Source organism: Mustela putorius, unplaced genomic scaffold (assembly GCF_011764305.1).
Source record: "Mustela putorius furo isolate JIRA1106 unplaced genomic scaffold, ASM1176430v1.1 tig00003846_pilon_pilon_pilon, whole genome shotgun sequence".
Lineage (NCBI taxonomy): Eukaryota > Metazoa > Chordata > Mammalia > Carnivora > Mustelidae > Mustela > Mustela putorius.
Genome location: NW_025421999.1, coordinates 7,354,358 through 7,381,427, shown reverse-complemented (window position 1 = coordinate 7,381,427; position 27,070 = coordinate 7,354,358). Strand labels below are relative to the sequence as shown.

Genomic DNA, 27,070 nt, shown 5'->3' with positions numbered 1-27,070 from the left:
ATTTCAGTGTAAGATTTGTATTTATTTTTGCTTGTTAGCTTGAAGTGTCAGATAACATTAATGAGAGGTAAACTTTTAGATCAGTTTATGGTAAAGCAAGTTTTCTGTGTAACTGCAAGGAGTAACACTTAAAAGATACAGTTGACTGTAACTCACTGTACACAAGAAATTGAGATTTTAAAATAGGGTAAATTTATGAAAGGGAAGATGTGAAATATCTGGAAGAAGAAAGTCAGGAAAAGAGATCTAGATTTGTTTTTGTTTTTTGTTGTTGTTGTTGTTGTTTATTTGTTTTTAAAGATTTTATTTGTCAGAGAGAGAGCGTGAGCATAAGCAGGGGGAATGGCAGATAGAGGGAGAGGGAGAAGTAGGCTCCTCACAGAGCAAGTAGCCTGATAGGGGACTCAATCCCAGGATCCTGGGATCATGACCTGATCCAAAGGCAGCTGCTTAACCTACTGAGCCACCCAGGTATCCCAAGAAGTCTAGATTTATGTTGCTGAAAAGTAAGGTAAAAATTGGAGAATGAGTGAAAACAGAACCAAAAAGTTGGGGGAAAATTAATGTATTTACCTCATCTGGTTGAAAATCTGAAATTGAGTGGAGATATATAATAAGAGCTGGAGAGAGTGATTTAGGAAGTTTGGCATTTTGATGATAAATACATTTTTTTCATTATTTAAAAAAAAAAAACTTACTGTGTTCCTTCTGTGAGGAAGTGCCATAATATAGTTCACTAAAAGGAACTTTAAAATTGACTGAAAGTGCAGAAGGATGGAGGAAAGGTGAGTTTATTAGAGCCTGTGATTAGTAAGCGTTTTTAGAGTAAGATAGATACCCAGACCATAGTCAGAATTTACAAAGTACCTGTGGATGCCCATCTTTATTTGTCCTTTGTCTGATAGATACTGCAGTTGCTTTGTAAGTCACTGGAATGACAAAGTTTAAAAGTGTTTTATTTTTCTTCCCCCCCAACATAGTGGCATTTGAAAATTATCAGGAGGGTGATGTTCCTCTGTTTTGCGTTTAAGAGGATTAATCAGTGATAACTTAGGTCGGTGTGGATGAGTAAACTTTTTAAGAAACAGCTGGCTTGTTTTTTGAAACTGCAAAGAGCTGTGAAAACATAGGGTAGCGATGATACTGCCACTAGGTGCTGGTAGAACAAAGAAGAGCTGGAGAGACTGGAGACCCTGAGTTAAGTGGACAGATTGTAAAGGGAGTGTGCGGTGGTAGAGCTTTTGAGCCAGCTGCTGGCCTATGGAATGAGATTGGTTAGTGGAATACAAGGCCCTAGAGTTGTTGGAATACATGCCGAGACAAGAGTAAGGATGATGGTGTGTGGTGTGGAGAAGAACTATGGGCCTGAGTATTAAGAAGCTATTCAGGAAGTTGGAAATGCTTTTGGATCTTTAGGAGACCACAGTGGTGATTATTTGGAGGGCTAAAAGCCTTGCTCCTTCTTTTTCCCTTCCCCTAACATATAGGCCCAGTGGTGTGATATTGAAGACTGCTCATGAGTTGTTGTCCCTGTAAAATTGATTTTTCCTTTCTGAATATTTAGGTCATCCAAAAATACAAAATCTAACAGGATGATGCCTTATTATTATAACACGATTCCACAGAAAAATCTCTTTGAGATACATCAAAAAAGCTGCTTACACAGTTAGAGCCATTATACTGTTTACTAAGGTTACCAAATACCATGGTGTGCCCTGAAGTGAGAGGTTTGTGTGGGAACAGAACTAAAATGTGGATGGTCCTGGCAAATCTGAATAAGTCAGTCACCTTCTCATTTACTGTCCCCTTTTATAAATGAATTGAAATGATCAACAATATCTTTTTATAAATGATCTCTATATAGAAGCAACATTCCTGGGCGCCTGGGTGGCTCAGTGGGTTAGGCCGCTGCCTTCGGCTCAGATCAGGATCTCAGGATCCTGGGATGGAGTCCTGCATCAGACTCTCTGCACAGCAGGGAGCCTGCTTCCTCCTCTCTCTCTCTCTGCCTGCCTCTCTGCCTACTTGTGATCTCTCTCTCTGTCAAATAAATAAATAAACTCTTTAAAAAAAGAAGCAACATTCCTATATTATTAAAATTAAGTCCCCTACTTTGTAGTCTGTACTTTCAGGAAATACTTGTTTTCTGCTTTAGAGTTGCTAAATCTTGGGTATTTTAGGGCAGGAAAGCTGCTTTTTTCATTTGTATATTGGCCACTTTCATTGAGTTTTAAATTTTGTGCCATTGATACAATAGCTTTGCTTAACTGCAGGCTTTCTAATCCTCCAAGTTCCACATTCATTAGATGGAACATCTCTAGCACCTGATTCTGTACCATTCTGTCTTGTTTCTAAAATTTTACTATGTATTAATATTGTCTTCAAAACTAGACTAAGTACTGAAGTTGGGATTTTTGTCTTCCACCATTTTTATGTCCTTATCATGCCCGCTTTACAAACTAGGCAGTCCATTAAGTGTGAAATTGATTCAGGCAGGTAGATATGTGACAGTAGTTTTCTGGCTTTTCCAACTCTTGATCCCATGCATAGCATGCAAAATGGATCAGATTTGTTGGTCTTTTTTCTTACTATTGCTTCTGAAAGTAAAAGTGTTCTTTACTTAAGAAAGCCAGAGGCGCCTAGGTGGCTCAGTGGGTTGGTTGGGGCACCTGGGTGGCTGGCTCAGTGGGTTAAGCCTCTGCCTTTGGCTCGGGTCATGATCTCAGGGTCCTGGGATTGAGCCCTGCATTGGGCTCTCTGCTCAGCAGGGAGCCTGCTTACCTCTCCCCCTTCACCCCCCACTTCTCTCTGCCTGCCTCTCTGTCTACTTGTGATCTCTGTCAAATAAAATTTAAAAAAAAAAAAAAGAAAGAAAGAAAGCCATCTTGGGACACCTGGGTGGCTCAGTTGGTTAAGTGCCTGCCTTCGGCTCAGGTCATGTTCCTGGGTCTTGGGACTGAGTCCTGCATCTGAATCCTTGCTCAGCAGGGAGCCTACTTTCCCTCTATCTCCGCCTGCTATTCCTCCTGCTTGTATGTGCGTGGTCTCTCTCTCTAACAAATAAGTAAATGAAATCTTTAAAAAAAGAAAAAAAGCCTGACTTGAAGTAAGTAGGCAATTAAGGTACATCTTATATATAAGGTACATCTATAGGCCTATAACCTTGGAGGACTGAAACATAGTTAAGCATCTGTATTCAGGACTCCCTGTTCTTTGCGGTTGAATAATAACTCTTAGACAATTCTGTGGCATTTTTAAAGGCTTGAGCTGGACAGAATCAGCTTACATATAACTGGCCATATCCTCTGGGCATAGTTTATGTTCTAAATTCATTTGGATGAATAACCACTTTGCTCAAAAGTTCGTTAAAACTCAGACTTTGGCTTTTCCTTTTGCCATAGTTGGTCACACAGTTGTTAAGGGGTAGAATAGGAGATGAAATCAAAATAGTAAGACTGAGAAGTTGGCTTCTAAACTTCGTACTGTATTGTCTCGCACAATTTGCTCCTCTTCTCCCTGTCCTGGTTATGGCACCTTAACCCAGATAGTGAAGTGGTAAATTTTAGTTGCTCAGAATCCTTTCTAACTCTCAGCTGTCCCAAAACCATCTAGTCAAAGATCTTTCATATTTAGTGAGTTTTTTCCCTCATGCTACCTGCTCTGGTTAGAGAAACTCAGGAAACTCAGTATTTTAAATGTAACCCTGCTGCTGCCAAAGTTACTTTTCTGAAATGTGATTCTCGTTGTTGAAACCCATTGTTACCTATCAGATATTTCTTTTTTTTTTTTTTTAAAGATTTTATTTATTTATTTGACAGAGAGAAATCACAAGTAGATGGAGAGGCAGGCAGAGAGAGAGAGAGGGAAGCAGGCTCTCCGCTGAGCAGAGAGCCGGATGCGGGACTCGATTCCAGGACTCTGAGATCATGAACTGAGCCGAAGGCAGCGGCTTAACCCACTGAGCCACCCAGGCGCCCCCCTATCAGATATTTCTATGATAAACTTCAAACTACTATGCTTGTTATATTTTGAATGCTGTATAAACTATTCCCATAGGATCCTCTACAATTTAGATTGCTGTGTTAGCCTTATCCCTTGATAATATCCTTTAATATCCTTTTTTCAGGTATTCCAATAGCTCCCTGAATGCTCCATGGCTTCTGTAGTTTTCTCTTAAAGAATTATACTTGAAGACACAGTTCATTCAAAAATTGGTTATCTTCTGTGAACCCTTTTCTGATTCCTGTAATTTGGATTATCCACTTTTTCTTATGTGCCCCAGATGTACTACTTAACATTTCACATTTGTTTCAGTAACTGTTAACACTGAAAGCTATTTATTTGTTTACAGGTTTGTCTCCTCACTAGACTATGAGCTCCTTGAAAGAAGGAATCGTGTCTTACTCATCTTTATATCCCCAGTGTCTAGCACAGTTCCTGGTACATAGTAAGTGATGAACAACTTCTTTTTTAACTAAGATTTTAACTAAGATTTAGCTTATTTAGCACTCAGACTCCATATATTGATAGTTAATTCTCTAGACCTATATTGTCATAAAAAATATGACTATAGACTTAAAGTAGTCTATATTTAGGCACCATTTCCTCATCTGTAAAGTGAGGGAACAGTGCCTCCCTACTCATACTGCGTTATTGTAATGCCAGATTAATGAATATATATAGCAGTACATTGTATTTTAAGTGTCACACAACTTCATCTTATTAAGTGGAGTATGGGAACTAATTGTATGTTGAATTTGATTATTTTATTTGCTTTGTTCCTTCCCTTTTAGGACAAAAAGGTACCAATTTTGAACAGTCTCTGTTGTATTTTGCAGTTTAAAGTTGCAGTTACTGATGATCAGAAGCATGTACTCAAAATAACAAACCCTGTGCTTATTTATCTTCTTTATTCTCCAGCAGTTAACCTTTCTAATTCGGTAATAAAGTTCCTCAATTTTCTTTAATCTATCTCCAAGTGAATTAATATCTTTGCCTTTCCTTAGATCCCTCGTCCTTCATTCAGAGGAAGAATTGTCTTTTTCTTGGATGACTAATCACATCATCTGTGTGAAAGCTATGTCCTTTCCTTCTTTTCCTACACAGGCTGTAGACGTATTCCCCTACCATCACACTTGATGAATTAATGATCTGCACTTTTTAAAAAAATTTTTTTTTAAAGATTCTATTTATTTATTTGTCAGAGAGAGAGGGGGAGAGAGCGAGCACAGGCGGACAGAATGGCAGGCAGAGGCAGAGGGAGAAGCAGGCTCCCTGCCGAGCAAGGAGCCCGATGCAGGACTCGATCCCAGGATGCTGGGATCATGACCTGAGCCGAAGGCAGCTGCTTAACCAACTGAGCCACCCAGGCGTCCCAATGATCTGCACTTTATCTACATCCTTGCCTTCCATGTATTCTTGAAATTTTAAAAAATTCTGTAATTTGAACATGTCGGATTATGTGTAACATACGGAAGTTAATAATAAAAAGAAACATTTGGGAACTAACTACTTAAGAACTAACTGGGTGTACCAATACAGTTGAAGAGCTACCTGTGAGCACCTCTGTAACCGCATGTTCCTATTTTTCCCCAACCCCTGAAGTAACTGCTGTTCTGGATTTTTTATATCCTCTTTTTAAAATTATAATACCACAAAGGTTTTTTTTTTGTTCTGAGTTTAATAATTCTTTATAGCTTTTGTAAACTTCATACAAATGGTATTTTATTATAGAGGAGGACCTACAAATCTTTATACGTTCCAAACGAAACATTCAGGTGGTATCATAAAAGAATACATAGAAAAATTTTCAGTGTGCCCATCCTAATTTACAACAAAATAGTGGTGGTGACTTATTTTTGGACTGTATGGTTATTGCTGTGCCACATACAAAATAAAGTGCTTTATGCACAATGTAGAAATACAGCAGAAGTATTTCCATACACTAGTTTTCTTAGTTTGTGCAGAAATGTTTCGATGAGATTCACAGTGTACTCCTTGGAAGAGTGACAGCATGTCATTCTATTGCCCTTTGGACCTCAGCATTTCTTTAGTGGGTTTCATTCAGTTGTTTGTTAATTGTATAAGCATTTGAGATTCAGGATCCACAATGTTTCCATGTATCTGAATTTCTTACTCAATCATGGAATTGTGGTATTTTCAAAGGAAATGCATGGGAAAAGATGAGGTCATGATGACTGCCAAAATAATTCATTTCTTTCTTCTTTGTGTTTAAGAGTTGGAAACATTTCTTGATGACCTCAGTGTAGAATGTTAAATCTTAGAGGTGGGACTGAGTGAGGGGAAGATGTTAATACTCAGAACTCCATTTGTATTTGTATTTGTATTTTGTTTCATTCACTATCATGTTTCTAAGACCCATTGATGTTGCCTACAGCTATAGTTCATTCTCACTGCTGTATGGTGTTCCATTGTGTAAGTCAGCCTAATTCATTTAACCATTTTACAACCACTGGACATTTGAGTATTTTTTGCTGTTGTTATTTTTAAGTATGCTTATATTTGGCACACAATTACAAAATTTCTGTATTCTGTACCTAGAATTGCTCATTGAATGACCTAGAGATTTTCTAGTTGTTTTCCAGCAACTGTACCAATTTTAACACCTGCTAGGAGGATTTTACCAATTTAAATAACTAATAGCAGTCTGTAAGAATACCTTCTTTGCCCTTTTTTGGGCCATTTTTTGGTACTGTCAACATTTCTAGTTTTTATCATCTGAGTGAGTTTGTTTATTTTTCTGGTGAGTTTAAAAATAACATCTCATGTGGTTTTAACTTGTATTTCACTGATTAACTATGTGATTCTCCATCTTTTCTTATACTAATTGTCCTTAGAAGTTTCCTTGATCTATAAAATTTCTGTTCAAGTTTTTTTGCCCATTTGACTACTTGTGTTTTTATCCTGCCTTTTTTTTTTAAGATTTTATTTATTTATTTATTTATTTTTTGAAAGATTTTATTTATTTATTTGACAGAGAGAAATCACAAGTACACTGAGAGGCAGGCAGAGAGAGAGAGAGAGAAGGAAGCAGGCTCCCTGCTGAGCAGAGAGCCCGATGCGGGACTTGATCCCAGGACCCTGAGATCATGACCTGAGCCAAAGGCAGCGGCTTAACCCACTGAGCCACCCAGGAGCCCCTAAGATTTTATTTATTTATTCGACAGACAGAGATCACAAGTAGGCAGAGAAAGAGGAGGAAGCAGGCTCGCCGCTGAGCAGAGAGTCTGATGCGGGGCTTCATCCCAGATCCCGGAGATCATGATCTGAGCTGAAGGCAGAGGCCTTATGTCCTGCTTTTGTAGACTTTCTCATATAGTTTAAATACAAGTCTTTAGTCAGCTTTGTGTTTTATAAATATCTTCCCGTTTGTAGCTATCTTTTTCATTTGCTTTATTATGTTTTATGATAAACAGAAGTTCTTGGTTTCCATGTAGTCAAAATACTCACACTTCTTTTTTGGTTGGTATACTTGTTTAAAAAATCCTTTCCTGGCAGGGCACAAAATTTTTTTTGAGTTTTCTGGTCAAATTTCTTCTAAAAATTTTGAAGTTTGTCTTTCATATGTACATCACTAATCCATCTTGAATTGATTTTGTGTATGATGTGAGGATCCAATTTAGTTTTTCCATGTAGATAATTTTAGTACTGTTTAGTTGTCCCTTTTATTCCTCAGATCTGTATTGTTACATCTGTTACATGAGGATATCCATACGTACCTTGGGTCTCTTTTGGGGTCCCTGTTTTGTTTTGTTTTATTTACATTTCATCAGTCTTGTCAGGCATTTATTTGTTTTAGTGTTTCCTAAAAATTCAAACTTCGTTAATTTTTTTCATTTTTTTTCTTTTTTCCTTTTTCTCTTTTAGATTTTATTTATTTCAGAGCATGTGTGTGAGCAGGGGGGGTGGGAGAGGGAGAGAGAGAAACCTAAGCAGACTCTGCTGAGCACGGAGCCCAAAGCAGAGCTCAATACCATTACTCCAAGATCACCAACCAAGCTGTAATCAGGAGTCCAATGAGCAGCTGACTGAGCCACCCAGGCTCCCTTTTGTTAATCCTGTGTTACCTTTCTTCTACTTCATTAGTTTCATTTCTTTATTATTCTGTACTTTTCTGGGGTTTACGCTGTTGATTTCTTTCTAGCTTAAACAAACTGGCCATTAACTTACTAATTTTCAGCCTTTCTATTCCTAGTGTAAATCTTTAAGGCCATAGATTTGCCTCTAAGTTAACTTTTGTTGTATCCTACAAATTTTTTTGTGATACCTTTAGCTCTTAATATTTAAAAAATTTTTTGCAGCATGGCTTCTTGTGACCCATGAAATATTTAGAAGTTTTATTTTCTATTTGTGTTTTTAAAATTATCTTCCATTATTGCTTTTTTAAAAGATTTTATTTGTTTGAGAGAGAGTGTGTGAGTGTGTACGCATGTGCATGCAAGTGGGGGGCAGAGGGAGGCAGAAAAGTAGACTCCCTGCTGGGCAGGGAGCCCAATGCAGGGTTGGATCCCAGGACCCTGGGATTATGACCTGAGCCAAAGGCAAGCCTTAAACCAACTGAGCCACCCAGGTACCCCCTATTACTGTGTTTTTTGTTCTGTTTTGTATTTGGTCACACGCCTCAGAACAACATTATACATATTCTTTGAATTCAGTGAGATTTTCATTATGTCCCAGTATGTATTCACTTTCTGTATGTTCATCTATGCTTGAAAAGAATGTTTATTTTCTAATAGCTGGGTATAAGGTTCTGTATATGTTTGTTAAGTCCTGCTTGTTCATTTTTTTTAAAATGTTTTGGTTTATTTAACCTATGAAAAATTAGAGTGTATTGAAATCATCCACAACAATGCCAGTTTGTAAATTTCTTTCTGTAGCTACAAAAATCCTTTGAGGCTTTTCTCCCCTCACCGAAATGTTGAATTTGTCTGGATATTTTGTCTTGTTTGGGTAGATACTTGATTTGCTCAGGAATGTTTCAGAGTAGCTAGAGAGTAGGAAAAAAGTGCAGGATGTGGAGGTCTATTCTTTATAAACTTCCCCCTCATTTTAACCTAATCCATCAGCTTGGAGAGTGACATACTTAGAGTACCGAACTTAGAGGCTGGGTTCCTCAGTTGGCTCAGGTGCAGATTTGGACCTTTTTTTTCCTTTCTTCCTTTCTCTCTCTCTCTCTCTCTTTTTTTTTTTTTTTTTTTTGCGTGGGCTCCAAGCCTATGTGGAGCCCAACACAGGGCTCAAACTTAACAACGATGAGATCAAGACACTTAACTGGGGCGCCTGGGTGGCTCAGTGGGTTAAGCCGCTGCCTTCAGCTCAGGTCATGATCTCAGGGTCCTGGGATCGAGTCCCACATCGGGCTCTCTGCTCAGCAGGGGCCTGCTTCCCTTCCTCTCTTTGCCTGCTTCTCTGTCTACTTGTAATCTCTGTCTGTCAAATAAATAAATAAAATCTTTAAAAAAAAACAAAAAACACAACTGATTGAGCTACCCGGGTGCCCCCAGATTTGGAATTTTGATCCCTTTTGCCATGTTTCCTTTCAGACTCCTTCCATTTGTCTTTGTTCCCTTCATATCTGGGGCCCTGATGGACTTCCCGCTTCTACCTTTTTGGACACTCACCCCATCTAGTTTATTTTTACCTTTCCAGGTTGATCTTCCTGAGATGGTTGAGCTGGAGCTACTTTCCTCTAGTCCTTTATAGGAGATTGCTGTTCTGTTTGAGCTCTGAAATCAAGCTTAAGAATTAACACTTCACTTCACCCAAGCATCCACTTTTGATGGAAGGGGCAGCATTACCTTTAGCAGCTGGGTGGGTTTGGGAAGATGAGAAGTTGGAGAGTGGCAGTCTTCTGCTGTACGAGTATTTCATTTTCCGGATTTCTCACTTTCTCTCCTTTGTGCCTCCTGTTCTGACTGCTGATGTAGCTGAGGTCCCAGTTTGAGATGAGAAACTTCCTGCCCTTGACCATTCTTATTCCCGAGTTTTTTCACTTTGCCAGTTCAAGTGTCTCTTCTAAGGCTGTCATTCTAGTTCATCTAGCTGATGCTCCGATTTCTCCTGTTCTTCCTGGAGCTGCTTTTCAACTTATTGTTCTCTTATAGCTGGGTTAATAGGCCTTGCTGCTCCAAACATAGAAGCTGCTTGACTAGACTGGGAGGTAGTAGCCAAGGAGTCTTCTTCCTTAGGAGTACTCTGAAGCGTTAGATTCAGTTTGGTTCTTAGGATGATCTCTGTCATCACATCTTTAATCATCCCCAGAATAATCATCTTTGGAGCTCCTCAGCTGAACATCATGTCTATCATATTGGTCTTCCTGGTGGTCCCACTTCCTCTGTAGTCATCATTCGTGTTGTACCTACTACCACATATACTTCTGCTGCTGTTTTTCCTGGAGTCATACCCTCAATCATAGTCTCTGTTAGTAATCATGTTAGTAATCATAGCAGTCCTGGCCTCCATAATAATCATGATGTTTGCCTTCAAAGCTATCATCACCTCTTCTAGGTAGATAGTCACCCAGGCTGTCTGTTTGGGTATTTTGTGAGAATCCCAATTCCTTGCTCCGTCAAGAAAATGAGCATCCTTGTCTTTTTTTTTTTTTTTTTTTTAAGATTTTATTCATTTCTTTGACACAGAGAGAGATCACAAGTAGGCAGAGCAGCACAGAGAGAGCAAGGGGGAAGCGGGCTCTCTGCTCAGCAGATGCGGGACTCCATCCCAGGACTCTGGGATCATGAACTGAGCTGAAGGCAGCGGCTTAACCCACTGAGCCACCCAGGTGCCCCAGTATCTTTGTCTTTATCTTGAGCTTGGTCAAGAATGTCCATTGGAATTTTGTTAACCAGAGACTCTTTATTGAGGCTCAGGGTACCAAGCAAGGAAGGCAGGTTTTCAAACTCGACGCAGTCAAACCTTTCAACCTCTCTGATTTGCTGGGTTCATATGGTAAATGCACTCTACTGATATTTAATTCTCTTAAGAATTCCTTAATGTGGACTTCAGTCGTGTCATCACAAGTTGTGTTCCCTAGAGAAGCAGCAGTTTGGCAAGATAGCTCTGCTTGATACTAGCTTGCCAGGCAGCCTATGGAGCAGTGGTCAGTTGGAGGTGCCTTATACATATTGTCATCATTACTGTGCCACGTGGTTGAAACATCTTCCAGATCACTCTGGCTTACTAGTTTGAGGACAGATATGCTTCCCCCACCAGTGCTGCCATCCTCAGCCAGGAAGACTGTTAGGGAGATAGCCTTCCCCATCTTTCTTGCTGAGGCCACTATGTGAGGAAGCATTTTTTTTTTAAGCATGCAAATTTACAGTTTTAGGTCTACTTATTTGCATGTTGTATCATTTTCTTTGTTCTCCTTAATAATGCCGTTTGTCTGCTATTACCACTGATCCCAGCTTTCTGTTATATTTGTCGGTTTTCCATATTTTGCTATCATCTGATCTGTATCTTTACTTGATAGGTATCTCTTCTCTTTTGAATGTATCTGTGTATTTGTTGTGATTATTTCGATGTTTGGACTCTCTTACTTTGTGCTTTCTGATAGTTTTGGTTATTTATGCTTTTTTTTCTTGTCTAGACTTTTTGGATGGATTGAGTTGTTAGTTTTTTAAATTTTTCTTCTACACTACTAGCTTGGAAATTATAGTCTATTTCTATAATTTTATGATTACCCTTGGAATTCTGCTGGGAATGCATTACGGTCTAAAATTAAAGCAGATTGTAATCCTTCTGCTGAACAATGCAAGGATTTACACAGTTAACTCCTATCCTTTTCTCCCCTACCCTGCCCCTTCTTTTATATGCTTCTATTCATTGTTCCATATATTAATGGTTTATACTAGCTTTCTTTAAATACTGTAATAAGAAGTTGCTACTTTATTCAGACAAAATTTATTTAGATATACTTGTATGCTTACCAGTTTCTTCACTCATCTTTCCCTTTTTGCCTGTTAGAGAATCCTTCTGTGGTAATTTTGTTCTTTTATGAAACATGTTCTTTAGGCTTTCTTAAAGGTCTATTGTTGATAAACTCTGTATTGGTTTTTCTGGCAATGTTTTAATGCCTTTCATATTCCCCAAAGAGAATTTTGGTGGTTGAATAATTTTTGACTCAGTTCTTTGTAGATAAGCTTGTTCTCTACCTTCTGCGCCTTCATTGTTGCTGTTGAGAATTCTGCTATCACACGAGTCGCTTGTTTGGTGTGCAGTGTCTTTTCTCTGACTGCTTTTTATCCTGGTTCTTTTTTGGTGTCCCACATTTTCCCTGCTCTGTGGCCACCTGTGAATATCTTTGTTTATCCCACCTTTTATTTATTTATACATATATATACATATATATGTATATGTGTATATGTATATGTGGATGCATATATGAATGTATATATACACATAACATATATATGCTGTATTTCTTTGAATTGTGGATAAATGTCTTTCATTGTTTGTAGGGAATTAAGTCATTTTCTCTCCTAGTGTGACCTCTTCTTTTTTCATTTCCAGGGATATAAGTAGAAATATACGTCCAATTAGCTTCATGTCTTTTAGCCTTCCTTTGCTTTTTCCATCTCTTTATTTCAGTACTATTTAATAAATGACTTTTTCAGATTTATATTCAGATCTGCTGATTCTCTCAAGTTCTATTTAATCTGGAAAAAAAACCCTGGAATTTAATTAATAATCATATTGACATTGGCTCATTAATTATGACAAATGTGGCATACTAATGTGAGATGTTAATAGTGGGGGAAGCTGCGATATGTGAGAATTCTGTTATCGTCACAACTTCCCTGTAAATCTGAAACTATTTCAAAAATAAAGAGTTAAAACAGGGGTGCCTGGGTGGCTCAGTCTTTTAAATGTCTGCCTTCAGCTCAGGTCATGATTCCAGGGTGCTGGGCTTCCTGATTGGGAGGGACATGGGGTATGGAAGGAGTCTGCTTCTCCCTCTACCTCTTCCCCCTGAACATGCTCTCTCTCTCAAATAGATAAATAAAATCTTTAAAAAAGAAGAGTTAAATTCTGACTCTTCTTCAAATATGCAATGCCATTTTTCTATTTGCTTGACCATGTTTTATCTTTTGTTGCTAAAACTAAATTTTTTAAAAGTTTATACTTAATAATTATAATATATAAAAATCCATGTAGGGTACAGAAATTATTATTTCTTGTTTCTGCTCAGTTGTGGTGGCTTGTTTTCTTTTAAGTTTGATTTTTTTTTTTTTTAACTGTAGGCTCATAATTGGTTGCTCTTTTTTTCGGATAACCCTAGTGGCTGAAATTGGGGTGCTTTCCTGCAAGCGTCATTTATATGCTTCCTTTGTGTTACAGGTTACAGCTGATTTAGGCTTTTGCTTCTTTTTTTTTTTTTTTAAAGATTTTATTTATTTATTTGAGAGAGAGAGACAGTGAGAGAGAGCATGAGCGAGGAGAAGGTCAGAGGGAGAAGCAGACTCCCCATGGAGCTGGGAGCCTGATGCGGGACTCGATCCCGGGACTCCGGGATCATGACCTGAGCCGAAGGCAGTCATCCAACCAACTGAGCCACCCAGGCGTCCCAGGCTTTTGCTTCTTGTGGGAGTCTCAGCTCCCTTACCTTGGAGCAGGCCCAATGCTTTCTCTCTCGATCCCAGTACTACTATCAGCTTGCACATCCAGGGCAATACTCTAGTTAAAAAAAAATTTTTTTTCACTTACCACTACTCACTGTCCTCTTCTTTTTCAACTCAGTTAAAAAAAGCATTTTTGCTGCTATTACATGGGGTGGGTATACGCTTGATACTTTTCTTATACTTCTTGAGAACATAGCAGTGTTCAGAAATAAATTACACTGGTTTTAATTTATTCAGGATCTTTTACACTGAAGCAGGAGGACCTTTCAAAATATTTAGTATACCAGCTGCTTGAAATTGAAAACCTTCAGTTTCCATTGATTTTCTTCATTGTCCATTGATCACCTAAAGCTTCTGTTCCCATTGCTTTTCTCATATGCACATGATATCTGAGGTATCTGCAAGTGATGTAATCTTTGAGCTGGTTTTCTCATCTGCAGAATGACAGCATTGGTCTGAATCACATTTCACAATCTGTGAATTTGTATTAACTAGAATTACTTGATCAAATATTATGCTACTTCATCTTTTTATACACACAAATGCATTTATACAGTCACATAATATATGCAACTACAAATAAGAGAATGTAATGATTTTAAAGTATTAGATTCCTGAATTTGGGGGAAGGATCTAAATGGAGCATAGAAGATACTACAAACAGGGAAAAACAAGACAGATGTTATATTCATTAGTATTTCTCAGTCTTGGGCAGAATGTTCCACTTCATCCTTTAGTGGGTTAAGGGGGGTTAGAAGTTTTAGCTTTAAAATTTGTCATGAGGAAGAAAGACAAAGTCGCTCAGCTACTTTGTATTTTATTTAAAAAGTAAAAATTGAAGTTGAGGAAGGGAGCAGAACATGAAAAAAATTATTGATAAAAAGAAACGTGTAAAATTTACTGGGGACATGACAACTAATGCAGTATATAAATCTGAACTAAATACTGTGGTGAAAAAGTATGATAAAACATTTGGAACAGTTGATGAAATTACAGAATGTGGGTTATATAATAGAGAATAGTACTACCGTACTAGTTAAATTCCTGAATTTGATCATTGTTCTGTTGTTAAAGAGCATATTTTTATAAGGTAGTATACACTGAAGTATTAAAAGATGGAGGGGCAATTTACTTAGGTGGTTCAGATAAGTAATCTAGCAACTAAATAAATAAATACAGTATATAATATGTAAAAATTGTATATTTGTAAGTCAAGAAGAGAGGGGTTGGGGGTGGGGTAGCTGGGTGCTGAGTATTAAGGAGGGCATGTGTTGTGATGAGCACTGGCTGTTAATATGCAACCAATGAACTCTTTAATGCTACATCAAAAACTAATGATGTACTATGCAGTTGCTAACTGAACCTAATAAAAATAAATAAATAAATAAACGGACACGTAATGCGGGATTCTTAGCATCATTATGTATTTTGTTCAAATTGACCCAGATATTTTTCATTGGCCATATTCTTCTGTAATGCTTTAGCACGAAGTTATAATTTTAAATGGAGGACAGCTGTGAATATATCATTTGATGAGTTGAAAATATTATATTAGGTTTGTTTTCTTAATTGACTCAAACAGTTTTAATCATATTGAAAGTTATACTCTTATCTAACACATGAATAAATTAACTTTTTAATAGGTATAAGCTGAATATTGGGACATGGCCACTGCTTCACCACGGTCTGATACTAGTAATAACCACAGTGGAAGGTTACAATTACAGGTAACTGGTAAGTTATGTTCATAATAACTTAAAATAGTGATTCCCTGATAAAACTTTTTTGAGACCTAATTGAGTAAACTTACTCCGCAGTTATCTTTTCTTTTAGATTCATACTGTGATGTATTTGTTGCAACAGGCCTTAAAGATAGAAACTTCTCAAAATTTTGTTTTTCATTTATTCAGTAAATATTTATTGTACCTGTGCTGGATGAAGAGAAGATACATCCTCTTTGGTGGTGGGAGAATTTGGGTATTAGAATAAGCATCTTTGAACTGGTCCTTAAATGGTTATTAGGATAGAGAAGGATGCTGAAGGCTTTTTGCATCTATTCACGCATCCAATCATTGGAAAATACTTAAGTGGCATTACATGTATGAAAACACAAGGCTCTAGTTCTCCAGGAATTTACTGTATAGTGTTGAGACAGTTTGTTTTATGTGGAGAATTGCCATGCAGAGTGACTATTAACTTGATGCAGTGAGAACTGAGAGGAAGGTGTCTTTAGTCTGCTTGGGATCTGGATGGCCTGCAGACACAGGAAAACAGGGGAAGAGAAGAACTCACAGGACATAACAGTTTTAACTCCTGGAGGAGTCAAAATTCATCTCAATGCAGAAAATATTAGAGGGAGAAGGAACATTTGCAGAAGATGGGAGAGTCTTGGTTAGGAGACATCAGATAATTCATTCATTATATATAAACAATATAAATACCTGTAAGATTAAAAAAAAAGAAATAACCTGGAGGTAGAGTATATACTGGAGGGGTGGGGGAAGAAAGGGAGAAAGTTTGTAATAGCGAGAGACTGGCAATGGAATCCTAGTTAGACAACGAAATAAATATATGTGCCCAAAGGAGCCAAGTTCTAAGATAGTATTGTTAAGTCAAAGGTATAGAGTAGTGTGCATTGTATACAACCATGTGGATGTAAAAAAAAAAAAATAAAAAAAAGGAGGGTTGTTTATGCAGCTCTGTGCTTAAAAATACTAGAAATTATATTTGTCTCGGGAGGGGTGGGATTGAAGCCAGAGTGGGAAGACTGTAATTCCTGTGGTACTTACTGCTGTGAGGTCTCTAGGAATTTTCAGTGACCAGAGCTAGGAAATGTTTATTGTCTTAGAAGGAAAAAACAAATCCTGAGTTCATGCTGATAGTTCAAAATCAGCTGTAGTCTCTAAATACTATGTTCCATTAAAAGGAGAAAAGAGATATTTTTATCTTATTTGACTTTGTATTTGTTGTTTTTCTCTTAGCCCAGAAATCTTAATTCCAAATGACAATAACATAATTGTATCTGTGTTATCCTGAAACACACACACACACATTGGCAATGTTAAAATTACTGAAAACAGCAGGCCCACTCACTGCAGCTTAAGAGTTCTTTGTGAGGGTCCCCCCCCCCCCCGCCTTTCCAGGATGTATAGTCAGAATCGCACATTTGAAAGTAACTTCTAATGTGGGACGCCTGGGTGGCTCAGTTGGTTCGACGACTGCCTTCGGCTCAGGTCGTGATCCTGGAGTTCCGGGATCGAGTCCCGCATCGGGCTCCCAGCTCCATGGGGAGTCTGCTTCTTCCTCTGACCTTCTTCTCGCTCATGCTCTCTCTCTCACTGTCTCTCTCTCAAATGAATAAATAAAATCTTTAAAAAAAAAAAAAAAAAAAAAAAAAAAAAAAAGAAAGTAACTTCTAATGTAATTTTCCACTTGGTTTTACCACCAACTGCATAATCGGTTAGGTTTATTGCTTTCATTTATTTTTATTTAGTTTTGTCTGTTGCATGTAAAGAAAACATTTATATAGCTCTGGAGTTAAAACTGTTAAATCAAGGTACATTTGAAGAGGCCTGGTTACTCCATGCCATCCCTTCCACCTCTCCCCATTACCTAAAAACCTACATAAACATTTTTATTAGTTTCGGTTTATTTTCCCATTGCTTTTTGAAAATATAAGGAGATGTGTACAATATATATATTCATACATCTCCTCACAGCCTGGCACTTAAGGTACTTTTCTGCACCTGACTATTCCATGTAACAGTAGTAATCTCCTGAGGTTTGCTCGATAGTAGGCTATATACCTTTTTGTTGCTGCACAATAAATACTCTGTTAAATAGATGTACCAAAGCTAATTCAACCAGTCTTCTGTTGATGGACATCATGGTTCTACTCTTTTGCTGTTACAAATAGTACTACAATAAATAGCTTTATGCAAATGCCATTTCTTGTTTTTGCTCATGTTTCATTAGGATAGAATCCAAGAATGAGATTGCTGAGTCAAGGAGTAAACACATGTAATATTGCCAGTTATTGCCATATTCCTCTCTATAAGATCTGTACCGTTTTCTGTTCCCAGCTATCTAAGAGAGTGCCTATTTCCCCATAGCCTCATCAGAGTATGTTATCAAGCTTTGGTTTGTTGACAGGTAAAAAGTGGTATTTAAGGTAGTGTCATTGTAACTATCTCTTCTCTCATTATGAGTGAGGTTGAGCCAGGTTTAAGGGTTATTGTATTTCATTTTCAGTCAACTGTTGGGATGTATATTTTGAAGTAATTCCCTGCATGATTCTGTTATGTATTCCACTTAACTGCTTACATAATTCCTGATATTTCTTCTTTTGTTCGATATAAGAGGCTTAGAGCCACATTTTTGGTTTTCAGTGTTATGTGTGCAGGACCTACCTGTGGCCACCTTACCTGATGTGTAACTTTCTTCCTGGTTTTGACCTTTCTGTGAGTTCTTAGTTGAAGTAACAAAAACCTGATCTGACTGAATTGAAACTTACTGAGCAGCTACCAGGTAGCTCATGGAATCACCAGAAGTCTAGAGAACCAGTTGGTAAATAGGTGTGGACCAGAGAAGTGCAAGTAGTGCCAGTGTATGGTATTTATCTTTTTGAGTGTCGTTTACTGTTCTCCTTTGAAATACAGTGTTGCTCTTGGGAAACTGAACTGGGACATATGCTAGATGGTACAAGATTTTAGGCTTTTCTCCCTTCTCTTCTTGTCTTTACTTTTCTTTCATTTTGTTGAACTGATTTTTTTTTTTTTTTAAATACAAAGCACCTTAAAATCTAGTCTTACTGATTTAACAGTACCTTTTGGAATAAATATTTACTGTTTTTCCAGTTAAGACCAAGAATCAGAGTAAGTTCCTTCTGTTAGTAATAGGAAAGCAACCAAGATTTTTGGACTCCTAAGTTGTGGCTCCTTTTATTAGAGAACAGTGACCTCTGTGTTGATTTATCTTTCTTCCTTCCTTCCTTTTTTTGTATTGATATTTCTTTTACTTTTAGAATAATCAGTACCATGACTAAGGCCCTTCTGCTATTGCAGTCTGGCAGGTTATGGTCTGTAAACTGAGTTACTCTATTAGCTGATTTATTTTTATTCCTATTTTTAACCCATAACTGATTTGGCAATAATAAGATCATGAACATTGATCATGCAGAGCAGGAAAAGTGTAACAGAAGAAAATAGAAGAGAAAGCTACCTACCATAATATGGTATTAATACTGGAATGAAGCATGCACATAAACATAATAGCACCCAGACGAGTATCAACCTTAGTAGTTGGGATTTCAGGCTTTCTGCAGGAAATGCAAGGCATGTTAAAACAGACTTGAGATTGAAAAATTAATGGACTCTTACATTTACATTCATGATTTGTTTAGGTATTATGTCTCCTAGTACCTTACTATCATTTTTTAAATTTAATTGTGCTCATATGTATCATATTTTTGTATGAATATAGTGAATTATGAATTTAACTTTACTCTTTTCAAATGCTTCAACATTTATGGAATAATCTGTTTTTTCCCATTGATGTGAAATACCACCATTGTCATACACAAATATCTTATTCTCTTCATTTCTGTCCTTACATCATAGTCAGACTGTTTTAATAACTTCCATTTTATAGTACTTTATTTTTTTCTGTTGTATACTACTTAAAAAGTATATTGGGAAAGATCTCTCATTACTTGGTAATTTAAAATATATCTTCACTATTCTTGAATTTTCTTTACCTTTCATTTGAATTTGAGAGTCTCCTTCCCTTTTCCTCTGTTGTGCCCCCAAAAACCTCCCTCAAAACCATGTTAATGTTTTCATTTAGGTCACTTAAAAATAATTTGTTAAATTAGAGATAATTGAAATATTTCAGTGTAAAACTTCAAATCCAGGAATATATCATGTCTTTCCCTTTAAGTTTTTTATGTCCATCAGTGAAGTTTTATAGTTATCTTCATGTAGATCCTATACATTTATTAAGATTATTACTAGGTTTTTTTTTTTTTTGAGGGCAGGTGATACTGTGAGTGGGATTCTTAAATTCTCTCTTTTCATACACATATACAGAACTCTCTGATAGATTTTTGGTATTTATATAATGACATTTTGTGTATAACACAAAGGCAACTTAATAAATGAGAAAATGAAGTTTATCCTATTTACTTCACTAACTAGGATTCTTATTTGAATTAATAAGGTTTATCTTTACTTAAAATTGTAGCATTTTAGTTACTTATATGTACATTTTTTTGCCATCATATTATACATTTTTGTGTGAAATTAAAAATTTTAATAATCACTTTCCTTACCTTGCCGATGCCTAGTATTATTGAAGACTTCGCCAATAAAAGGTATACAGTGGATATATTTTGAATGTATCTGCAATTAACTCAGAAGAGTTAATACATGTAGTAATTAATAATAAATAGAATAATAGTTGCTAGTTCTTAAATACAGTATTTTCTTTTGAGTCTCTCTTTCTATTCTTGGGATATTAATTGAAGACTCTAGGGCACTTGGGTAGCTCAGTCAGTTAAGCATCCAGTTCTTGATTTGGGCTCAGGTCATGATCTCAGGGTTGTGAAATGGATTAAGCCTTGCGTCATGCTCCATGCTGGGTCTGGAGCCTGCTTAGGATATTTTCTCTCTCCCTGTGTGTCCCGCTCTCCCACCCTCTTTTTCTCTTCTGAAAAGAAGAAAAATTAATTGAAGACGCTACTGTATTTCAAATACTCTTCTTCTGCTGCAGCATTTATCACTTCATATTTCAGTGATTTCTTCATGTGACTGTGTTACTGTTCTTTCATCATAGACTAGACGCCTACATTAGCTTATGTTCCTACTTCAGCATGTGATACAGGCATGGCATGGAAGGGGAAGGGTATTCCCCTTTCTCAGACTCGCAGTATTCATAAGTAATAGACTGTAGAGGTGATCTTGGTAAGTTGTTACTGCTGCTTGGTAGTCAGTACTTTGCCCTGAAAATTTGTACTCATTTTAATTAGTAGTTGCAAAAATAATATTTAAAAGTAATTGTTTAGCCTAAATTAAACAGGTCTTCCTCCAAATCAGGCAAATCTGATATAAAATTCACTTCATGAATGGTTGTGATTAATTTCTCAAATGACATTTTGAAATTAATGTTTTTATTTGAAAAAGCAAGTACTTCCCCCTTTTTGGAAACGAACTTTCCTGGTAAAGCATTTTTTTTTTTTAAAGATTTTATTTATTTATTTGACAGAGAGAGATCACAAGTAGGCAGAGAGGCAAGCAGAGAGAGAGGAGGAAGCAGGCTCCCCGCTGAGCAGAGAGCCCAATGTGGGACTCGATCCCAGGACCCTGAGATCATGACCTGAGCCGAAGGCAGCGGCTTAACCCACTGAGCCACCCAGGCGCCCCAGCCTGGTAAAGCATTTTTTTGAAATTGCTGAAGTTTATCTAATTTTCAGTAGGCAAGTATGAAACACTACCTGACAGAGAGGTTTATAGGTATGTTGAATCTGAAAATACTTCTTTCGAGGTTTGATGCAGTTAAGTATTAAATTCAGATTGTTGGCAAGGATGTAGAGAATTTGGCATTCTTATACCCTGCTGGTGGGCATGTCAAATGGTACCGCTATTTTGGAAATCAGTCTGGCATTATTCCACAGAGTTATTATACCCAGCAGTTCCACTCCCAAATGTATGCCAAAAGAAATGAAAATACATGTCCACATAAAAAATTGTGCACAAATGTTGAGCAGTATTACACACAATAGACAAAAAGTAGAAACAACCCAGATCTCTCTCAACTGATGAATCAGTAAATAAAAAGTATACCCATACAGTGGGAATATTATTTGTTAGTAAAAGGATTAAAGTACTGATACATGCTACAACATGGTTGAACCTTGAAATCATACTGAGTGACAGAAGCCAGTAACAGAAGACCATGTGTTGTGTGAATCCATTTCTGTGAAACGTCCCTATTTAGGCAAATCTAGAGAGAGAGAGAGAGAGTACCTGTTGGTTGCCTAGGGCTGATGGGGGGACTAGGTAGAAATGTGGTGACTGGGGTTTCTTTTTAGGATGATGAATATGTTTTTAAAGTTGCTTGTGGTGATGGTTGCATAACTGTGAGTATATTAAAACCATTGAATTGTACAAGTTAAATGGGTGAATTACATGGTATATGAATTACATTTCAGTAAAACTGTTAAAAATTCAAGTGGTTCTCAGGCATTATCAATAGCCTTTTGTATTGTTTCTTCATTCTCCAATGAAAAGAGTTTAAGTTGCTTAAGAAACACAGTTCTTTTTTTTTTCTTTTCTTTTTTTTTTTTTTTTTTTTTTTTTTAAGATTTTTTATATTTGAGAGAGAGAGCACAAGAGAGGGAGAAGCAAACTCCCCCCCTGAGCAGGGATCCCGAGATGGGCCTCAATCCCAGGGCTCCAGGATCGTGACCTGAGCCAAAGACAGTCAGTTGACTCAGCCACCCAGGCTCCCCCACAGTTCATTTTTATTGATTGATTCCTACAAAGTACTACTTTTGGTGCACCTATATTCACTAGTGGTTATCATGTTTCTGTTAGTTTCTAGTGCCAAACTAAAAAGAAAAAAGAACTGGTTTGGAACAGCAGTTTATACAGAAGTAATTGTAGATGGAGAAATTAAGAAAACAGCAAAATCCAGTAGTTCTTCTAATCCAAAATGGGATGAACAGCTAACCGTGTAAGTACCTTGTATAGAGAATGTAGGATTTCCAAAAGGCGGGGGGCAGCGTATGCTCCCTTAGAATGCTTTTGGTTGGTCTTCTGTTGTAGTTGTAGGATAATCTGGAAGTAAGTAGTGTTATTTTCCAGTGTGAATAGACAATTTTAAGTATGAAAAGATTTTTGGTTAGTTTTGTTTTCTTTAGAGAGGAAGCATTGTAATTCTTGCTTTTTGGTTTATTAACTGAATTATTCCATACAGCCATATTTTCTGTTACTGTCTTGTAAAAAAAGACAAAATCACTGTTAATTTTTGTCCTTCCTAAAAGATAATGTTATAAATTTTATATAGTAAAATTATTAAAAATAACATCATCAGTTCTCTTAAATATTTAGGAGTATGTTCAGATAGAACTAGTGTTACTGTGAAATCTCAACAAGACTCTTACCTATTCACGGTGTTTTGGTTTTGTGATTATAGGAATTCTTACCTAGTTATTGAAGTCCTAATGCACTTGAAGGGAAATAATTGGTTTTATTTATAATTCAGATAGTTTGCTGTTTCATACAATATTTTTTCTCAAAACTGAATTCATGGCTTTTTAAAAATTACTGAAATAAATGTAATATTCCTGTATTTTTGTTATAATTTTACCCTTACAGACATGTGACCCCACAGTCTACATTGGAATTTCGAGTTTGGAGTCATTATACTTTAAAAGCCGATGCTTTATTAGGAAGAGCAACAATAGATCTGAAACAAGCTCTGTTAATACACAATAGAAAATGTAAGTTCTAATCTTTGTTTCTTTAAAAATTTATTTTAGGTACTTTTCAAAGTATTCTGAAGTCCAAAAGCAAAAATAGTTTTGTATTTATAAAAGAGAACTTTAGTTATTGCCTGTTATTGCTCTTAATAGAGTTTGTGGCTCTGTTTGAAATAGGAAGTACATACCTCTGGCCTTTCTCTAACAGATTTTACAAAATGGTCTTAGTCATCCATGAGTACCCTGTTGCCAGTGATAAGAATGATTTATTATTTACTAATTATGTAGTTTAAAACTTAAAAAATGATCATAATCTGAGTACTCTTAACTTGTTTGATAATTTGTACAAAATAAATTCTAACTCTTAAATTTTCTTACTAATAACTAGTTGATTATAGAAAATACAGAGAATATACAAAATTACAGAGGCAAATAAATTGTTATTCCACTATCCAAGATTAAGCATTCCTAATAACTTAGTCTCCTGTCTCTTTTCTGTTCATAGATATAAACATATTTTTCTTTGTATCTACTCATTTATCCCCTGCTTTTTTTCATCTAATAATTTAATATGAATATGATTCCAGATAATGACATTTTTCTAGCCTGGGTAAAATGGTTTAAGCTTCACTTATTTGTAAATCTATCATTGTATGCAAAAATTGGGAGGTCTACATACTTTTATAATTCTGGGGTGAGAGTTTATTGTTTTTAACGATTTTTTAAAAATATTGTGTGATCCAAAGATTAAAAGCCAGAGTTCCAGTTTATGATTCAACTAATCTCATATTTTTTGACATTTAGGCAGTTTCACTCAAACCAATGCCTCTGTTCATCTTATTTTCTTAGAAATTTTCTCATTCCTAAAGGTATGCTGAGTTACAGGTAAAAATGCTAATGTTTTAAATAATAAGGGGATTTAAAAAAAATTTTTGTTGTTTTTGATGTAGTTTTTGGACATAAAGAGTTATGAGTCAAAAAATGTAAAAGCCATACTAATTTTTATATACACAGATTTTAAAAAAAAAAAAATTCTTTTGAAGCAGTGAAAGTTTAATTCTCTGCTGTGCCATGGCTTCTGTTCATGTAGTTCATCTTGGTTATAGAAATGTCTTAAAGGCATGTAATACCTTTCCTGGTCTTATGGTTGCTGTGTATTTTTTTTCTTGGCTTTATAGCATTATTGGTGTAAATACACAATACCTCAGTTAACTTCTGTTATTTCAGAATTAAATGTTTGGTTTAGCCAGTTTATATGCTGTTTCTGCCCTGGATTAAGCATTTACATGAGGCCCCCCCCCCCTTTTTAAACAAGTATAGTTGACACACAATATTATGTTAGTTTTAGATGTATATATAGTAATGTTAGCAAGTCTGTAAATTATGCTATATTCACCACTATTGCAGCTACCATCTGTCACTATGCAATGCTGTTTCAGTACCACTGAGTGTATTCCCTGTGCTGTACCTTTTTATCTGTGCCTTACTCATTTCATAGCTTGGAGCCTGTGCCTCCCGCTACCCTTCACTCAGTTTTGCCCATCCCCATCCCTTCCCCTCTGGCAACTATCAGTTTGTTCTCCATATTTATGGGTCTGTTTCTCCTTTTTTGTTTGTTTTTTTTAGATTTCCACTATAAGTGAAATCATATGGTGTTTGTCTTTCTTTGTCTTGTTTCATTTAGCATACTAACCTGTAGGTCTATCCATGTTACATATGGCAAGATCTCATTCTTTTTTATGGCTGAGTACTATTCTGTTGTTTATTACCACATTTTCTTTATCCATTTGTCTGTTGATGGACACAGATGGTTTCTGTATCATGGCTGTTTCAAATAATACTTCAGTAAACATAAGGGTATATGTATCTTTTTAAATTAGTGTTTTTGGGGGTGCCTGGGTGGCTCAGTGGGTTAAGGCCTCTGCCTTCATCTCAGGTCATGATTCCGGGGTCCTGGGATCGAGCCCCACATCGGGCTTTCTGTTCATCCGGGAGCGTGCTTCCTCCTCTGCCTGTTTCTCTGCCTACTTGTGATCTCTGTCAAATAAATAAATAAAATCTTACAAAAAAAAAAAATTAGTGTTTTTGTAAAAAAAATAAAATAAATTAGTGTTTTTGTTTTCTTTGTGTAATTGCCCTATAGTAGAGTTATTGGATCATATGGTAATTCTGTTTTTAATTTTTTGGTGAGTCTCTGTACTGTTTTCCACAGCAGCTGCATCAGTTTACATTCCCACAACAGTGCATAAAGGTTCCTTTTTCTCCACATCCTTATAACACTTGTTACTTCTTGTTTTTAAAGCCATTTGACAAGGCTGAGGTGATATTTCATTATGGTTTTGCTTTGTATTTCCCTGATGATTAGTGATATTGAGCATCTTTACATGTGTCTGTTAGCTTTCTGTACATTTTCTTTGGAAAAATGTCTACTTAGGTCCTTTGACCATTTTAATCAGATTACTTGTTTTTTTTTTTTATAAGTTTATGTATATTGGATATCAGTCCCTCATTGGATATATCATTTCCAATATCTCCTCCCATTTGGTAGACTGTTTTGTTGATTGTTTGCTGTGCAAAAGCTTTTTATTTTGGTGGTAGTCCCAGTAGTTTGTTTGTTTTCCTTTTCTAGAAAAGTGTTGCTATGGCCAGTGTCAAAGCAGTAACTGCTTATGTTTTCTTCTGGGAGTTCTTTCTGGGAGTTCTCAGGCCTCACATTTAGGACTTTAATTCATTTTGAATTTATTTTTGTGTGTGGTATTAGAAAGTGGTTCAGTTTCATTCTTATGGATGTAGTTGTCCAGTTTTTCCAGCACCATTTTTTGAAAAGACTATCTTTTCCCTAGTATATCTTGCCTCATTGATCATAGACTAATTAATTGACCATATAAGAATGGGTTTATTTCTGGGCTTTCTGTTCTGTTTCATTGATCAATGTGTCTGTTTTTGTGCCAGAACCATACTGTTTCGATTATAGCTTTGTAATATATCTTGAAGTCTGTGATTATGGTACGTCTGCTTTGTTCTTCTTTTTCAAGATTGCTTTGGGTGTTTGAGGTCTTTTATGGTTCCATACAGATTTTAGGAATGTTTGTTTTAGTTCTGTGAAAATACTGTTGGTAAGGACTGCATTAAATCTATAGATTGCATTGGGTAGTATGGATATCTTAACAGTATTCTTCCAATCCATGAGCATGGTATGTCTCTCCATTTGTGTCATCTTCAGTTCTTTCATCAGTGTTTTATAGTTTTCACAATATCAGTCTTTTTACCTCCTTGGTTAAGTTTATTCCTAGATACTTTATTATTTTGGTGCAATTGTAAATGGAATTATTTTCCTAATATCTCTTTCTGCTACTTCATTTTTAGTGTATAGAAATGCAACAGATTTCTGTATAATAGTTTTGTGTCCTGAAGCTTTACTGCATTCATTTACTAGTTGTGATAGTTTTTTGGTGGAGTCTTTAGGGTTTTCTGTGTGTAGTATCCTATCATCTGCAAATGGTGACAATTTAGCTTCTTTCTTATCATTACTTTTTTACTTTCTTACCTTTTTTTTTCCCCTTGTCCGATTGCTGTAGCAAGGATTTTAAATATTATGTTGTGGCAAGAGTGGACATCCTTGTCTTGTTCCGATCTTAGAGGAAAAGCTCTCGGTTTTTCACCTTGGGTATGATGTTAAGTGGGTTTTTCATATATGGCCTTTATTATAGTGAGGTATGTTCCCTCTAAACACACTTGGTTTAGTTTTTATTAATGTATATTGAATTTTGTCATATGCATTTTCTACATATATTGAGGTAATCATATGGTTTTTATGTTTCATTTTGTTAATGTGGTATATCATATTGACAAATCTGTGAATATTGAACCATCCCTACCACCCTGGAGTAAATCCCACTTGATAGTGGTGAATGATCCTTTTAATGTTTTATTGAATGCCGTTTCCTAGTAT

The 27,070-nt window shown here is 36.3% G+C and overlaps 1 protein-coding gene and 1 pseudogene across 3 annotated transcripts in view; one reads left to right on the top strand and one right to left on the bottom strand.

Moving 5' to 3' along the window:
* WWP1 (WW domain containing E3 ubiquitin protein ligase 1) overlaps positions 1 to 27,070 on the top strand; it is a 114,044-nt gene that overhangs the window by 17,307 nt on the left and 69,667 nt on the right. For 2 of the 3 annotated variants that reach the window (XM_045063147.1, XM_045063145.1), the window contains exons 2-5: positions 4,352 to 4,447; positions 15,284 to 15,374; positions 22,232 to 22,370; positions 23,015 to 23,139. In XM_045063147.1, coding sequence (XP_044919082.1) covers positions 15,305 to 15,374; positions 22,232 to 22,370; positions 23,015 to 23,139 — 334 coding nt within the window. In that variant the 5' untranslated portion in view covers positions 4,352 to 4,447; positions 15,284 to 15,304. The remainder of the gene's footprint in view (positions 1 to 4,351; positions 4,448 to 15,283; positions 15,375 to 22,231; positions 22,371 to 23,014; positions 23,140 to 27,070) is intronic. The other variant, XM_045063146.1, reaches the window with a different exon arrangement.
* LOC123387176 lies at positions 10,108 to 11,314 on the bottom strand (annotated as a pseudogene).